General features: G+C 54.8%; 1 protein-coding gene across 4 annotated transcripts in view; it reads left to right on the forward strand.

Moving 5' to 3' along the window:
- Window positions 1–16,412, forward strand: part of TSPAN18 (tetraspanin 18) — a 181,799-nt gene extending 165,387 nt beyond the window's left edge. For 3 of the 4 annotated variants that reach the window (XM_061201611.1, XM_061201610.1, XM_061201612.1), the window contains 5 exons: window positions 4,472–4,546; window positions 5,484–5,582; window positions 6,129–6,311; window positions 14,017–14,100; window positions 14,224–15,244. In XM_061201611.1, the coding sequence (XP_061057594.1) occupies window positions 4,472–4,546; window positions 5,484–5,582; window positions 6,129–6,311; window positions 14,017–14,100; window positions 14,224–14,394 (612 nt within the window). In that variant the 3' untranslated portion in view covers window positions 14,395–15,244. Of the gene's footprint in view, window positions 1–4,471; window positions 4,547–5,483; window positions 5,583–6,128; window positions 6,312–14,016; window positions 14,101–14,223; window positions 15,245–16,171 lie in introns of those variants that run through there. The other variant, XM_061201613.1, reaches the window with a different exon arrangement.
- Window positions 16,413–16,804: the final 392 nt, after the last annotated feature.

Consider the following 16,804-nt stretch of genomic DNA (forward strand, 5'->3'; position numbering starts at 1 on the left):
TGCAGGGAAAAGTCTGGGCTTGGGGAGCTGGGGACTTTGAAAGGAGCTGAGTATGGGTCCCAGGACACACCAGAGCTCCCTTCCTACATCCCTTCTCTGCCCACCCTGCATTTTGCCCACCCCCAGGGCTCATCCAACGTTAATGGGCTCATCCCTGAAGCCAAGACAGGAAGCTGGGCTGGGGGTCTGGGCCAGGAGCAGGCTGGAGGCCTCGCAAGCCCTCTCCAGCTAAGTGGCTCCCTCAGAGCCTGCCAGCTGGACAAGACATCGCTCTCCCCAGTGCTTAGGGGAGAAGGCTGAGACCCCGGGGGAGGAGGAGGTTTGCTCCAAATCCCCTGAGAGTTGAGTCCCGGCTGTGGCCGGTGTGCCCACCGAACCTTAAAGTCACCCCTTCCCATCCCCTCTTCTGCCTCCTTCCTCCCTTTTGTCTCTTCAGTCTCATTGTGTCTGTTTCTCCCTTTCTTTTCTCGCTCCTTCTCTGCCTCTGTCTTCCTGTCTCTCTATCTCTGCCTTTCTCTTGATCTCTTGGTTTCTGTGCCTGCTGCCTTTCCTTCTCCTTCTCCTGGACCACCCCCCACTCCCCCGCCTGCCTCTGCCCCCTCTCCCTGCCTCTGTCTTTCTTTACTTCCCCTGCTTCCTTTCCCCCTTCTCCTCCCCTCCCCTCTCTCCCCATCCCCTCCCCTCCCCTCTCTCTCTCAGAACCCTAACACACATGACCCTGAGGTCACAGTGCAGGTCAAAGCCAGGGGAGTCTTGGACTCAGGTCTGCTGTCTCTCAGACCAGGGCTGATCCAGAGTCTCCTAACCTGGAATGGACTCAAGTGGTCCAAAACCTACCCAAAATTACGTGCAAAATATGTCAGGGCCTCCATGTGTGTGCCTGTACCTATGTGTTGTATGTGTGTACGGTATGCATGCTTGTGTGTTTCTAGGGCCACCACAGCTTCTGGAAGGTTTTCAGAAAGATTCATGAAAAATAGGAAGAACCGCTTTCTCTTCCAACCTGGACTCAGCTGTATGGTGGTTCCAGCTGAAGAGGGGCCCCAGGCCTCACCCCTCCCGGCAACTGCATCCTTTTAAGAAGTCTGAGCCACCTCCTTGCCCTTCAGGGAAGGAGGGAAGACTTATCTTGAGAGAAGCCAAGAGAGAGTGACTTTAGTCACCTCTGGAACTGTGGCTTAAAGGCTTGCAGAGAGAGGAGGCCTGGGGATAGGAGTTAGCTGGGCACCCCTCTGCCTCGCTCTGAGGCTAAACCCCAAGGGGTCCCAGTGACCCTTAGCCCTGGGGACAATGAGTCTAATGTCAGCTAACAATCAACTCTTCTAAAAACACATTTTCCAGACACTCCTGTTGATCAATTTTACAGCATTTGCACGTACCATGGAACAATTTCAGCCTATTGGTGAGATTGTGTGGCATCCCTTTTTTCCTAGTTGCTTACCTATAACTAGTTCAAGGAATGTTTTTAACCCATTTTTTGAAAGATTCACATTTTTAAAATATTTTATAACCAAGACATGCTAAATTGGAAAAGAGAACAGCAAAAAGAGACGAGTGTAATTTAAAAGTGATAAATGAGCTGAATTGTTCATGAAGTATGTAAATTTGGTAAATATTATTAGAAATGAGAACTAAAAGCTGACATGCTGTAGGCAGATGGGTTAGAAAAGTCTGGAAATGCTCACAAGTAGGCAAAATAGCAGTTTTTACCCCTTGATTAATTTTCTGAGCCTAAGCAAAGTGTGATAAATTTGATGTTCAGGAATTACTGGCAAATGTGTCCTTAGGCAAATGGGATGAGGTCAGATTAACTCAAGGCAAACAAACCCTGGGAAAGGCCCTGGTTAGGGGAAGCCCCAGGAAGCATCAGCCCTGTGGCCAGGTCCAGGAGGAACCCCTCCAAATAACCAGTAGTAACCCTGTCAAGCAGGAGGAAATTATTTCATGCCGGAGAAGTTAGCAGAAGTGACAGTGTTACTGATGTTGGCCCCAAAGCCCTGCACTTTCCTTCAGGTGACTTAAACTCACACACTCATGTCACCCCTCAGTCCCCATGCTTGGGGAGACCTGCTCCAGGCAGGAGCAATGGCCAGGAGATCTGCAGACCCCCCTCCTCTGGGGAGGCTCGCTTTCCCCATCAATGAGTTACCAGGTTCATTCTTTAATTTCATCTCATGAATCTTATGTTTTTCATCTCATGAATTTCATTTCATGAATCATGAACCTTGGCTCAATGGAAACTCCATGAAGATGGGGACCACATCTGCCTTAGGTGTATTTGTTTACCAGTACCTAGCACAGTACCTGGCACAGTGTAAGTGCTCAATAAACAGCCCTAGAATGAAGGAACAGAGAGGAGGTAGTCTCAGAGGTGTGGGTAAGAACATGTGCTTTGGAGTCAGAAAAACCTTGTTCTAATCCCTGCTCTGCCACTTCCTGGCTGTGTGACCTGGGGTCAGTTACTTAACCTCTCTGAACTTCAGGTTCCTCATATGTAAAATGAAGATAATAATACCTCCTTCCCAGCCATAGTGTTGTGATCAGGGTTCAGTAAGAAAATGTGCATCTTGCTTAACTCTGTTCCTGGCACATATAAGCATTTGATAAATGTGAAAGCAAAAGGATTGGTGTCGATCCACAAGAGACCCTGCAGGCCATCTGAAAGTCTTAAGACTTGGAGGCTCTTCTGGGTTCCAGGATAACATGGTGTTAGGAGGCTGTGTTCTGGAATCAGAGTTCCTGTGTTTATCCCATCTGGGCCAGCTTGGTCAAGTTCTACCCTCTCAGGGTTCCAGTTTCCCCATCAGTAAAACAGAGGTGTTGTTGATAACAGCAGCTGCTACTCCAGGCTGCCCAGAGGGTTCAATGAAATCACCCATGTAACAGCCACAGTGCTTAGGTGTTAAGCACCCCATAGATTGTAGCTATTGTTATTTTTCCAGAGATCGCCCACGCCAGCCCTTGTCTTCAGGAAGGCCATGCTTCCTCTTGGTTCTGAGCCACCATCTGAGCCGTGCTCACATCGTGCCAGCCTCGTGCACAGCGCTTCACCTGCATCCTTTCACTGACACGGTGCTAAGTCCCCTGGAAAGCGCACACAGGCTCCCAGAGTGATGGGCACGCAGAGTTCACGAGTTCTGTCTCATCCATAGTTTATAACTGTCTAAGCCGAGGTTGATAGGCAGAGACAGCTCAGTTGCGTCGCTGGGGTGGAAACCATTTCTGAGGCCGCTCTTTGCCAGCCTGAGGACTGCCAGCAACTCCACCGAGAGGGCAGAGGGCGGGGCGGGGCTCCGTGGAGGCCATGTGAAAGAGAACCGGATGACCGTCTGTCACCAGACAAATGGAGATGCCAGGAGCCCTGCCAGGGCCCTCCATCACTGTCACAGGGATGAGAGGCTGCAGAGGTGGGGAACATACCTCTTAGCCCAAGGACCAGCTCGTGGAAGCAGAGGGGGATGGGATGGGCATCGTGGCCAGGGGCAGCCTGCCCGGGATGCAGGTGTCCCTCTGTCACTCTCCTTTCTGGTTAGGGAGCTCTGCCTCCCAACCTCAGTCCAAGGTCACCCCACACAGCTGACTATAGTAAGGCTGCCCCTGACCTGCTGGAACCAGAGCCCCAGGGTTCAGAAGAGCCACTGCCCGGCTAGCCCTAAACTGTGCTCTTCAACAGAGAGAGAGAGGGGGTAGCGTGGTGCTCTGAAAGGAGCTGGATTAAGAGGACAGGATTTGGTCTCAAAATTTTGAGCTGCACACCTTTGGAAGGGAAAGTTATTCTCCTTCTCTGGCTTGTTTCCTCCCCTGTGGAAATGGGGGCTAAACAGAAAAGAGACCGTGGGACAGGTGTCGGGTTCTGATGCCAAGCAAGCCTCTATGAGACCAGAGACCATGGGCTTGAACCTGGCGAGACCTCCCCCCCGCCCCCCGCCCCTGTGGCTAAGGAGTGAACAATGCATGCCTTGTGCTGGCTGATCTGTTTAAGCCAGGGTCTCTCCTTGGGTTTGGACATTGAAAAAAACAAAACAAAGCCTTTGGCAGGTCTAGGAGATGTTTCATGTCTGCATCCTGGACGGATCATCTCACTCTGCCTCCTAAGCTCTCCCCGAAAGCAGTCCTCAGACCAAGGAGTTTGGAGAAACCTCGGGACCTCTATGGGGCAGCTACTGTTAGCGCTGAAAAGTCAGGGAGGGTATATGACTGGGGTCTTCCTGGGATGAGGATAAAGTGACAGAAACCTTCTGACCGGAAGAGACAGGATCCAGGAGAGAGATAACCCTGTTGGCTCTAAGACGTGTTGTTGGTGTGTTTATCATGAAAAATGTCTGGCTTATGGCAGTTAAGTTCCTCAGTCTTTCAGAATCAGTACGTTGCGTCAGTTGTGTGACAGATGGAAGGGCGCCTCGGCAAGCGGTCACCTGTCGCCTTCCCACCCGCCCTCGGGGCTCACGAGCCTGCCCCCTTCTCTCTGCAGTTCTTCCTGTTCATCCTGACCATCTTCTTGGCGGAGCTCTCGGCGGCCATCTTGGCCTTCATCTTCAGGGAAAACGTACGTACTGGGCCCCGCGTGCTCCGGCCCCATTCATGGCCAGCCCCTCCCTCCCCAGAGGGTCTCACAGAGTCAGTGCCCTCTCATCCGGTAGTTCCAGCCCAAATCACAACCCACCGGCCCAGCAAGGCCCCACAGCCCAAAGAGAGACCCCCGTGAGCCTCTCCCTGCAAGGGCTTTTCCAGAAGGTCAGAGGCAGAGGGCCCTTAAGGGTCTCTGCTCTTCCCAAGCATCTGGTGCAACCCCACACCTGGTTCTAGAATCTTCCATCCCACACCTTGCCCAGCTGTGGCCCAGCAGTAGTCATCTGACAGTCTGAGGATAGTCAAAGAGGCTGTCCCCCCAGCACAGAATGTGTGCCATGCAGGAGAACAGGACAGGGCCTTCTTGGATAAGGCCCTGGCAAGTATGAAATTTGGGCCACTTGCCCCCATAGACCATCTTATCACAGAGGCTCCAACCACCCGGGTCCCCGCCCTTCCCTGCAGCAGGGAGCAGGGTCATACCTCTCACACGGTGGCTTCTTCAGGACCTGGGACGCAGTGCATCCACTTGGCTCTGTCTGAGGAAGAGCTCAGGGCGGGGGGCGGGGGGCGGTGGCATGAGGGGCGAGCGCCCCACTGTGGACCAGCCCTCCCTCTGGGAGGAGCTGCAGGGCCGGTGGAGGTTCCCAGGTGGCCCTGGCCTCAGGCTTGCCGAGGCCCGTGTGGGTAGACTGCGTTTTCATGTCGGGGATCTGACGATGCAGGGAGGCCACAGGTCCTGGGGTTGGAGGTGAGGGCCTGCCCCAGGTTAGCTGCCTAGGAGGAGGATCACTGGCACCAGGACCCTGAGGCCTTCCCCCTCCCTCCCCCGGAGCAGATCACTGGAGAGGCCAGGGAGGGGAGCGGTGTCAAGCTGCTGTAGATCTCAGCCTGCCCCCTCCCTTTGCCTCCAGCTCACCCGCGAATTCTTCACCAAGGAGCTCACCAAGCACTACCAGGGCAACAACGACACAGACGTCTTCTCTGCCACCTGGAACTCCGTCATGATCACGGTGAGTGGCCCCAGGGATGCTGTGAGCATTCAGAGCCCTGATGCCCGGTGCAGCCAGTGTCTGGCCTCCAGAGCCCGCCTTGTTCACGTGTCTGCAGAGGCATCAGTAATCAATCAGGCACTGCTCCACCCAGCCCAGACCGGGCCTCAGAACCCTCATTCGCACAGCATGCTGGCAGCCATTGCGCATCCATCAGAGTCCAGACTCAGGAGGAAACCTGTTTGCTCTCCCCGTCTTGAGTCCTCAAGCAATTGTAACAGTCATTGATGATGGTAATCATAGCAACTATTTATTGAGTGCTAAGTGCCGGTGAGGTAGGAGTGGTTACCACCACCCTCACTTTACAGATGAGGACGCTGGAGGCTCAGAGAAGCTGAGTGACTTTCCCACGGTTGCGCAGGAGGAGCAGGTGCAGCCAACCCACACCTGGGTCTTGACTCCGCCCCAGCCCGCTGCTTCACAGTGGCCTTTGAAGTGGCTGTGTGTCTCTGCACCCTCATACCTGGGTCCAGCTCCCATCCCCCCTTCTCTTTGCTCTCCTCCTAGTTTGGTTGCTGCGGGGTCAACGGGCCTGAAGACTTTAAGTTTGCATCAGTTTTCCGACTCCTGGCTTTAGACAGTGACGAGGTGCCGGAGGCCTGCTGCCGGAGAGAACCCCAGAGTCGGGACGGGGTCCTGCTGAGCAGGGAGGAATGCCTCCTGGGAAGGGACCTGTTCCTGAACAAGCAGGTACCAGGCCCTGCTCCCCCAGGCAGGGGAAGCCTGTCCATCGGGGCTTGGGTGGCCAGAGCTGGGTGGGTGACAGTGTGGGCCCTGAAGGTCTGAAGGCACTCAGGGAATCCCATGGAAATGTTGGCTGTGATATGGGACTCCTGAACGGGGGCTGAGGAAAGCTCCATGCATGCTCCTGAGATCCAACCAAAAGGGGGAAAGGATGAGAATGTCAGACAGTCCATCAATGGCTGTGAGCATTCAGAGCCCTGATGCCCGGTGCAGCCAGTGTCTGGCCTCCAGAGCCCGCCTTTTTCACGTGTCTGCACAGACATCAATAATCAATCAGGCACTGATTGAGGAGTGGGCCTTTTGGCTGGGGTTCAGGGGTGACTAGGAGTTTTCCAGTGTTTCAGGTAGAACACTCCCTGAGCTTCTGCTAACGCAGGTGTCAGGAGCCAGAAACAGAATTACACAGTGGGAGCCCCTCCTCAGCTGTGCATTTTATTTGGAGGGAAGCTCACCTTTGCCATGTGGGAGCACCTCCGGATCCCACGGGAGCAAGGTTTCCCTGACCTTAGTCTCCAGGGTCTGGGAAGCTCCTAGACTTCTTGGCTTCTTTCACAACCCAAGGACTTCATCTCAGTCTCAGAAGAAGCCCTTTCCCTTCCTGTGTGTGCCACCTCTGGGGGCTGCAAGGGCCCCTGCTATGCCCCCTCTGTGAGGCAGACAGTGCCCTTGATCTTGATCCCCCTTCCCACTGACCAGTCCCCATACACCTCAGGGGTATGTGTGAGACCAGGCTAGGCAGAGCAGTGGGTGGAGAATGAGGGTGACCTGAGCCCCACAGCCCTCACTTGATTCGGCCTTTGATGAGACTCTCATGGCAGAGTGCCAGGTGCAGGGGACACAGCAGGGGACAGCAGACAAGACCCCTGCTCCTGCGGGGCTTACAGTCTGGTTAGAGGAAGCAGACGATAAGCAAGCAGCCAACACATAGTAAGTCATAATTTCACACAAAATAATAATTTTACTATAAAGAAAATAAAACTAGATGATGAGCTAGAAGGGACTGGGGTGGGATGGGGGCGAGGCTCAAGTCAGGCCTCTTAGAGTCCCGGGGGATGGGTGGGGGATGGGAGTTGGGCTGCGGCCTGACCCGGACTGTCTGATGAGACTCTTTCCAGCCTCAGCTTTGCCTCATGAACTCAGCACCCTCATCCCCTGCACCTGCTCATGTCATGTCCAAGGACTCATCAGGCCCCAAAGCCACATTCCTCTACCCCTTATGGTCCTGCCTCCCTGCACTGGGGGAAAGAAACCTAAATAAAGAAACACAGGTCCTGGAATCAGGCTGCTATGAGCTGGGGGCAGGGGCAACACCGCAGGAGTTAGGTCTCAGCCGTGAGGAGAGGCTGCAGGGCGTGGGGGGATGTTTCAGGCTGTGATGTCAGGCAGACCTGGGCTGTTAGCAGCTGTGTCACCTTGGCCAAGACACACTCTCCGGACCTCAGATTCCCGACACAGTGGCAGAGACTGCTGGCTGCCCCCATGCTCGGTTCATGCTTCCTCCTTGGAAAGAGGAGGTTTAGAGACCCCACGACCACCAGGTAAAGCCCCCCTTTCCAGCCTCCCTTGCAGCTAAGCCATATGACCCAGTTCTAGCTGAAGGGAGGTGGGCAGAGGTGATTTGTGCAATGGAGTCGTGTCCTTAAGAGGAAGCACTGTGCCTGCCCCTCCTTCTCCCCCCCAACCCCTGGCTGGTGGTGACAGCCATCTTGGTGACAGCCATGGTGACAGCCATCTCAAACCTTGCAGAGGAGGGTGGCCCCCTAGAATGTCAGAGCATCAGGGCGCCTGGGCCACTGACAACTCCATGGAGCAGAGCAGCCAGCACAGCTTGGGGGTTGATAAAGACAAACAAACTTCTACCATTAGGACTGCCTGCTGCCCACAGCCAAGCTTCTATCCTAAGGCCCCTTGTGAATTGTTTAGGGAGGCTTCCCATGGGCCCTGTTCTTTTAGGGCTTCATCCTGACAGGCTTCCCATTTCTGGATTCATCTGCCATTATGATGCCTCCTTCCATCTCCTGGGTGTGGCTTTGAAATTGAAGTTCATCAGAGAGGTCCCTGTGCGGCTACATTAGTTCTTTACGATGACTCTTCCCCTGTTTCTCATGAGGATTACCAGAGATTGACTTCTGGGATTCCTTTTCTGAGACACTAGCATCCCTCCTGAGCATTCTTCCCTTTTAAAAGCCTCTGCTGAGGGACTATTTCTATTTGATTTTTCTCCAAAGCCCACTTCCCTGAAGCCCAGGATGCATTTCTGAATTTGCCTCACATCCTCATCACAGTTTTGAGTCAGTGAACAACAGGTTTGATTCCAAGTAACTGAAAATCTAAACTAAAAGGGTTGAAGCAAATGGCAAGAATTCTGGAAGACAGTGGCTTCTCATATTTATCAGTGGCTCCATCATGTCAATCAAGGCCTAGTCTCTGTGATCCCTATGGCCTTTCTTTGTGCTTAGTACTTCATGGTGGCAAAATGGCTGCCATGGCTCCAGACATCCCACCCATGTTGAAGACAGGAAGAAGGTGGCACCAGCTTCTTTCCCAGAAACTCCCATCAGACTTCTGCTTCTGTCTCACTGGCCAGGACTCAGTCATATGGCTGTCAGGAGCTAAGGCAGAGTGCACTCATCTATGGGTGTTGAGTTAGTCCACCAGCCCTGTTTATCACTGAGTGCCAATGAAGAGAAATAAGGAAATCCCCAAAGGTGATCCATGATGAATAACCGGGCTCCTCCATTGGTATGAGTTGAATCCACCATGGCAGCTTCTCCTGCTCATTCCTCAGCCTTCCCTGGGTCAAGATAGTCACCCAGGCAAGTCGAGAATGTATTCCCCTGCTGGAAAAAAAATATCAGGGGGTGTACCAGGAGATGGTGATCTTGCTAGACCTTGACTCCAGGCCAGTATGGTGACCACCAAGAGGAAAGCATCCATTTTTCCCACTTGTCAGGGTGGTCTTAAGTGTTCTCTCCCCACAGCATCGCTGTTTCTCTGCTTTATCCTCAGCGCTCCCCACCCGCTTCCTGGTGGGTTGTGACTATGGGTGCTGCTGTGTCTCTCCTAGACATAAAGTGCTACACTCTCATCCTCCTGACGAGGGAAAAGCACTCCAGCCAGAGAGTGAGAACAGCCTGTTCAAAGGCCCTGGGGTAGGAGGGAGCATGGTGTGTTCCAGGGAACCAAAAGAAGGCCAGTATGGCTGGAGCACCGTGAATAAGGCAAGACTAGCTCAAAGCGAGGGTATCAGCAGGGCCAGACCATGCAGTGCTGATGGGCCCATGGCAAAGATGCTAGAAAAGCAAAGAAGCCCATGTCGAGTTCTACGTGGGGTTGTGGCCATGTTGGCACTCTGGCTGCTCAGTGGCCAGGGGTTAGAGATGGACCTGAGTGAACAGGATGGATTTTTACACTGGTCCCAGTGAGAAACAATGATGGGTTAGACCAGGATGGTGGCAGTGGAGACGCAGAGAGGTGTATGGATCTGAGAGATGAATCAGGAGGTAAAATGGTGGTAGGCCGACTTTGGGGAAGGCAGGATGAGGCGGTGATGAGGGTGACTCCATAGGTCCTGGTTTGGGGGAAGATCTCAGATCTGGTCTGAGGCAAGCTGAGTGTGAGGTACCTTTGGGACCTCCAAGCAGTGGTAGCCAGTGGACAGTTGGACTTAGAGGGCTCGGGGGAAGGTCCATGCTGGACGTATAAATGTGGGTGGCCTTTGTGCTGGCACCTCTGGCCTAGCTGCCCTCTGTCAGATTAGGTTGGGGGGGGGGCGACTGGTCGGGAACCAGGGGTGGGGGGATGTTCTCTCTCTGCAGAGACGGAGGCTGGGTGCTGGCGACAGCGGCACAGCTAGGGGACTCGCAGTCTGTGGCGGCAGCCTGGGGAGAGATGGTCCCCTGCAGCGTCTCGCTGGGCAGGGTTAGGATAAGGGGTGGGCATCCATCCTGAGGGTGAGGAAGAAGTGATACCCCGGGCTGTAGGCAGCTCCGGGCCCTGAGCCAGGGACCCCGCCTGGGTGAGTGAGAACCGAGGCTTCCTGATGCAGCTCCTGGGAGCTTGGACTTCCCTCAGTGTAAATACGCTTCCCTGCCTCCTTGGGTGTGACCATGAGCAAGTAGTCAGCTGCTCCCTCCCTCCTTTCCTCTTCCCCGAGGGGCTGGAATGGGGACTAAGTCATAACAAGCACATGAGGCCACAGCAGAGTTCTGGCCAGGGCGGACACTCGCTAGGTGTTGGCGGCACCTTCCGTTCACCCCCTGCCCTCACTGCTCCTTCCGAGGGCGTCTCAGTACCAGGGCCTCCATCAGCCAACTGGTCTGCTCGATTCAGCCCAGGGACCCAAAGGGTCTTTGGTGCCACAGCCCAACAGAGGGCAGATGCGCAGTTAAGGCCCCAGGTACCTCATCCACAGCAGATGAGGGGCGCAGGGACGTCTTCCCTCTGGGGACAACTCCCACCCACCGGCCCGGGTGAGGCACATAAAATCAACTTCAAGTTCAGGAAGGGATTTACTGCTCCTCCTGTCCCCTTGTAGTATAGGGGTGTGTGTGTGTGTGTGTGTGTGTGTGTGTGTGTGTGTGTCGTGCACGGATCCCCAGGGCGTGTGTGTGTGTGTGTGTGTGTGTGTGTGTGTCGTGCACGGATCCCCAGGGCGTGTGTGTGTGTGTGTATGTGTGTGTCTCGTGCACAATCCCCAGGGCGTGTGTGTGTGTGTGTATGTGTGTGTCTCGTGCACGGATCCCCAGGGTGTGTGTGTATGTGTATGTGAGTGTGTGTATGTGTGTGTGTGTGTCTCATGCACGGATCCCCAGGGTGTGTGTGTGTGTGTGTGCGTGTGTATGTGTGTGTCTCATGCACAGATCCCCAGGGCCATAGAGGGTAAACCCACACACCCAACTCCGCACTCAGACATTTCCCACCACCCAGGGGCACAGAGAGAGAGAGCATGGTCCTAACGGGACCGAGGGCTGGCTCCCTGCCAACACTGTTCAACGTGCTTTGTCTGGAGCATCTCATTTTATCCTCACACAATCCTATGAAGTAGTTAGCCTACATAGCCCCAGTTTCTGGATGGGGCAAGTGAGGCCTAGAAAAAGTAAGTACAGGCCCACCTCAGAGATACTGCGGGTTCCATTCCAGACCACCGTGATAAAGAGAGGGACACGAATTTTTTGGTTTCCCAGTGCCTATAAAAGTTATGTTTACACTACACTTTATTAAGTGTGCAATAGCCTTATGTCTAAAAAGACAGTGTGCATACCGTAATTTAAAAATGCTTTATTGCTAAAAAGAATGCTAACCATCTCCTGAGCCATCAGCGAGAGGTAGTAGTAACGTCAAAGATCACTGATCACAGATTCCTGTAACACATCTAATAATAATGAAAAAGTTTGAAATACTGTGAGAATTACCAAAATGTGACACAGAGACACGAAGTGAGCAAACACTGTTGGAAAAATGGCACCAACAGACGTGCTTAACGCAGGGTTGCCACAAGCCTTCAATTTCTAGAAAAACACGATATCCATGAAATGCAATAAAACGAGGTATGCCTATCAGTTCGCCCAATAAGCAAGTGGCTGGTGTAACCACCACTCCTCCCCGGGTTATTGGTGCTTCTTGTCTGGAAGGCCCCCAAACTGCACGACAAAGCCAGTGTCGGGGTAGAGGGGTGGTGTGGAGCAGTGGGTGCTGTCGTTGGCCCCGGGAGGCAGGTGGCAGCCAGAGGGGATGACGGGGGGCCAGAAGCATCCCTCCCAGGATCCTCCCTGTCTCCCTTCCCTCCCGAGCGGGCCAGCTTTCTGCTCCCATTGCTCTGCGTGTTGGGGTTCTGATGCTTTAAAAAGAGCTAAACAGACCAAAGGGGTTGGCAGTTTGAGTTCTGCCCTGACACGGGTCTGCAGGCAGATCCAGGATGGCCCTGGCCTGGCCAGGCGGATGGGGCTTCCCTGCCAGCTCTGAAGTTGCCTCCAGCCACTCTGGGTTCCTGACCAGCTGGCCTGTGGGAGGGCGCCCTTAGGGCTCCGATCACACAGCCCTTAGCTGCGCTCCCAGTGGCACTGCTGAGACAAGGCCCGAGGTCAACAAAGACCTTCTTTCCTTGTCGTCCTTGCTGGGACTGTGGTGTCTCAAAGCCCGGCCATGGCAAAGGCATTAGAAATCACCTGGGGCATCTGCTCACGACGTAGTTCCTGGGATCCACACCAGACCCCCTGATCCAGAGTCTTGGGGGTGAGGCCTTGGCATCTGCATTGTTAACCACCTCCCAGATGATTCTGACACACCATCAGCCCCAAGAGCACTGTGGATCCAGGTCATCGTGCTGGAGGGGTCTGTTTATCTGGGTACATCCTATTTGCTGCTGAGTGCTCAAAGGGGGGCCTGTGGGAGCCTTCCCTGCCCAGCCCCCATCAGCCTCCAGCAGGAGGGTCTCATGCCATCCACCTGGCCACTCTGCCCAGATCACGTCCTGCTGTCCACCTGCCTGGGCGCAGCCTCATGGGGCGTCATTTCCACTTCCGGCCAATGAGGCGGGGCTTCTGGGTGATTGACAATGGGCGTGAACACCCAAAAATCACCTAAGAATCACCCAAGAATCATCTCAACAGAGCTCAGAAACAGCCAGAGTCACCCAACAGGGACCAGGCATGATCCCCACCCCCACCCGGGGGCTCTTCCCCTTGCAGGTCCTCTGTCTGGGCCCAAAGAATATGCAGCTTCTCATAAAAGAAAGAAAATTCTCCCCCTTTAAAAATACATTTCATTCAAGGCAACTACCATGCATCAGTCTCTGGTCAGCATGGTGCCGGGGGAAGGAGCACGGACATGAAGATGACCAAGACGTGAGGCACCCAGGGTCGGATGGGGCTGAGGTCACGTGCTGGCAGCTCCTGGCTTTGCTCGCATGCCATCCCTCTCTTTCTCTTTCTGTCTTACTGGGTTCATCTCTATCTCAGTCTGTACATCCTGAGGACTGCTTGAGAAAGCAGTAATAGCCCAGGAATTCAATCCATTTAGAAGGGGCCCTGTGAGAGCTGGGCTGGTCCTGGAAGGCTGCCTGGAGGAGGTGAGGTATGTGCTGGGTCTTGAAGAATGGGCTGTGTTTCCTTAGAGCAGAGGCTGCGAAGCAAAATCCAGCTGCCAGGCTGGTAATGGGAAGGAGTAGAGAGGGTGGGTGTGGGACAATAGGGGATGGTGGCGACTGTGGTTCCCGAGGGAGCACCTGTCCCCAGGTACTGCCACGTAGAAATGATGGCTTACCTCGCTGCATCTTCTGATTTTATGAGAGAAGCAAGGAGCCCAGATATTTATTGGAAATTTCCCAATATTCCAATCAAAAAAGAAGAAAGGGTCTGTGGCTGATTCGGCAGCAGTCAGGCCGGCAGTTTTCAGCCCCGCCTGAGGGGCTGGAGGGCCAGGAGGGTCTTTGGTGTATTGCTGCTGAGTGGCTGAGCTTATGGGCCTCCTGCCTCCCCCGCTCCTCCCCACCAAACTGTCCCAGCAGCGGTGTGACAGGGTAGGCCTGCTACTCCCTGAGCGTTGGGGCCAAATGCCAGTTCCCAGGCTTCACACCCCAGTCCTGAGGCTGGCCCTTGACCTCTGTCCCTCCTTCCTGGCTATGGCTTTACCTCTGGTCCTTCCCTCCCAGGGCTGTTACACGGTGATCCTCAACGCCTTCGAAACTTACGTCTACCTGGCTGGAGCCCTCGCCATAGGGGTGCTGGCCATCGAGGTAAGTAAAGGCCCCCGCTTCTGTGGCTCCTCAGAAGCAAGACAGACACCTACACAGGGTCTCAGGCAGATCCCCCATGGCCTGCACCCCCAGCCTGCCTCTGTCTCCATGTCCTTAACCCAGGACCCAGTGGGTCCCCACTGCAGGGACGATGGGCAGGTAAGCCCAGCCGTGTCTGTCTGCTGCCTGCGAGTCATCCTGGGACTCTGGACACATCTGAGCAAGTCTGCGGGCAGTGGGGATGGACAAGCCCTGAGAGTCACTGCCCTCACCCCTACCCACGGTCCAGAGTGAACTCTGACTGAAGGATCAACGCAGCTGATTTGAGGGAGGGGCTACAGCCTGTGCTTCTAGATCAGGCCCATTCTCTGTGGGGTGTTCAGGGCCTGCGGGGCCTTGTGAACCTCACAAGCGCACGTTGAGCCCCAGAGGTGAAGACAGAAGGGCCCTGAGCCCCCTCAAACGGAAGGCAGCCGCGGACTCTTGAAGCCACCACTAGGTGGCGCTTTGGCCAAAGGGCGGAGCTGCCCCCTTCCCTTCCTTCTACCACCCTCTCCCGGATCTCAAACCCGCTGCCCTGGGAGGTTGGACAGAGGGCTTTGCCCAGGCCCGCCCATCTCAAGAAAGGGGCCGCCAGTCTTCGGCCAGCCGGGAAATGAAATCAGGCCGCCCTATCCTCAGCCTTCCCCCTGCCACCTGGCACCATAAACATGGCCTTGCTTAGCTTCTTACTGTGTCCTACAGCCCTGCTTAGAGCAGTTTTGTGGAGACTATTGAGGATGGGGAGAGGGAGGGGTCATTCACTCATTCATTCGTCAAGCAAAGATTGAGCCCCTACTGTATGCCAACGCTGTTCTAGGTGAACAAGTCCTCTCCTAGGAGGAAACAACAAGAAACACAAATCGGTACCAGGCCCCCTGGGAAAACGCAGGTGTGGGTCCCCTGCAGGAAGAACATGGGCTTCTAGAGTTCAACTTCCAGCTCTGCCTCTCCCCACGCACAGGATGCCCGAGCCACAGTTTCCTTATCTGCAACATGGTGCTAAAAGCCTGCTCCTAGGGCACGGTGGGGCTTACAGGTGCTGGGGACTACGTGCCTGGCGTGTAATAGGGGCTCGCTAAGCAATGCCTGTGTTCCTGGCCTGCTGCCCTCACACCCAGCCCACAAGCCCAGCTGTGGCCTCTGTGCCAGGCAGAACCCTGCTCTGATTCGGGGACCTTTACCGTATGCTTTGCCTCCTCCACCCCACTGTCCCTCCTGGAGGTTCGGCCATGAGCCTGTGGTCTGGGGACTGCGCCTTGCCCTACTTGCAAGAGCGCTGGCACAGGGGCATCAGCCAGTCCGAAGAAATGGGCGTCTCTGAGTCAGGGTCTCTGCACACCCCACTACCCCAGGGCCCTTAGACAGGTGTTCAGTGACTGTGCTCCTAGTTTGGAGAAGGGCTGCATCTTCCTTGCCTATTAGTAACAATCCTGGTAACTTCTAATTAAGCATCTACTATATAACAGGCCTCATTACATCGTTAATTGCCTTAGACTTCAACCTCACCTCCTTCCTGTGAGCTGGAAGGAGGCGAGTGCAGGGGCTATGAGCATGGTCTCTGGAGTCAGAATACCTAGACTCCAATCCTGGATCCTCCATTTGTAGCTGTGTGACCTTAGGTGGGTTACCTGACCTCCCTGTGTCTCACTTCCTGGTCTGTGAAAATGTTTCTGAGACAGCACTTAGAACCGTGCCCGGCACATGGTAGGCTCTTGATACATACTCAGGCCCAGAGAAGGGAACTCAGTATTGGCCCAAGTTTGCTGCTGGCAAATAAGGGAGCTGGATTTGAACCCATGTCCAAAGCCCCCTTCTTTTCATGACTACACGGCATGAAGGGGACCAGTGACTGGCAAGAGGGGCTTGCCCCCAGGGCAGTGTCAGGAGTGCCAGCGGCAGGAGTGTGCTAAGAGTGATGGGTGAGCCCCCTTCCTGTCCCAGAGCAGACAGCCCCTTCTCGTTGGGGAGGGACAGCCCCCTGGAGGGCTGTGAGCCCAGCCTGACAAGCAAACTCCTACTTTCTTTGCAGCTTTTTGCCATGATCTTTGCCATGTGCCTCTTCCGGGGCATCCAGTAGAGGGTGTGGCCTGAAGATTGAAGACTCACCCCACCCACCACTGCCCAGCACCCAATGCCCTCCCCTCCCCCTCACCCCTGCCCTCTTGGCCCCGGGGGAGGAGGTGAGGCCATGATGAGTGGCCAGGAAATGGGGCAGAGGAAAATAGCTATTTTTTTTAACAAAACAAAATGAAGGCAAAAATATGGACTGATGTAGCCCGTCTGGACTCCGGAATGGGCGCCATGGGGTTCTCCGCAGGGGCCCGGGCACCTGAACCCAGGATGCAGTCTGCACTAGAGACCAAAGCAACACCAGGGCCAGGCCCCCTCCTTGGTGCAGCCAGATCTGGCAGCCCGGGACCTGGGCCCTCAACTCACAGCTTCAGGATCTGGTGCCAAGGAAGTAATAAGGATTTAGGCAAGAAGGAGGCAAAAGAAAATTGTGGAGAAAGGTTGGCAAAGCCCAGGGGCCCCGAGGAGACCTGGTCACCATGTCCTTGAGGACTTGGAACCTACTTGGAGTCCCTGGTCCTCCGAGGATGGAGTTGTCCCTGCCTCAGGCTGGGGCCAAGAGTGGGCTGCAGATGCTGGATCCAAGGATGGC

The sequence above is a fragment of the Eubalaena glacialis genome, chromosome 10 (genome assembly GCF_028564815.1).
Source record: "Eubalaena glacialis isolate mEubGla1 chromosome 10, mEubGla1.1.hap2.+ XY, whole genome shotgun sequence".
NCBI lineage: Eukaryota > Metazoa > Chordata > Mammalia > Artiodactyla > Balaenidae > Eubalaena > Eubalaena glacialis.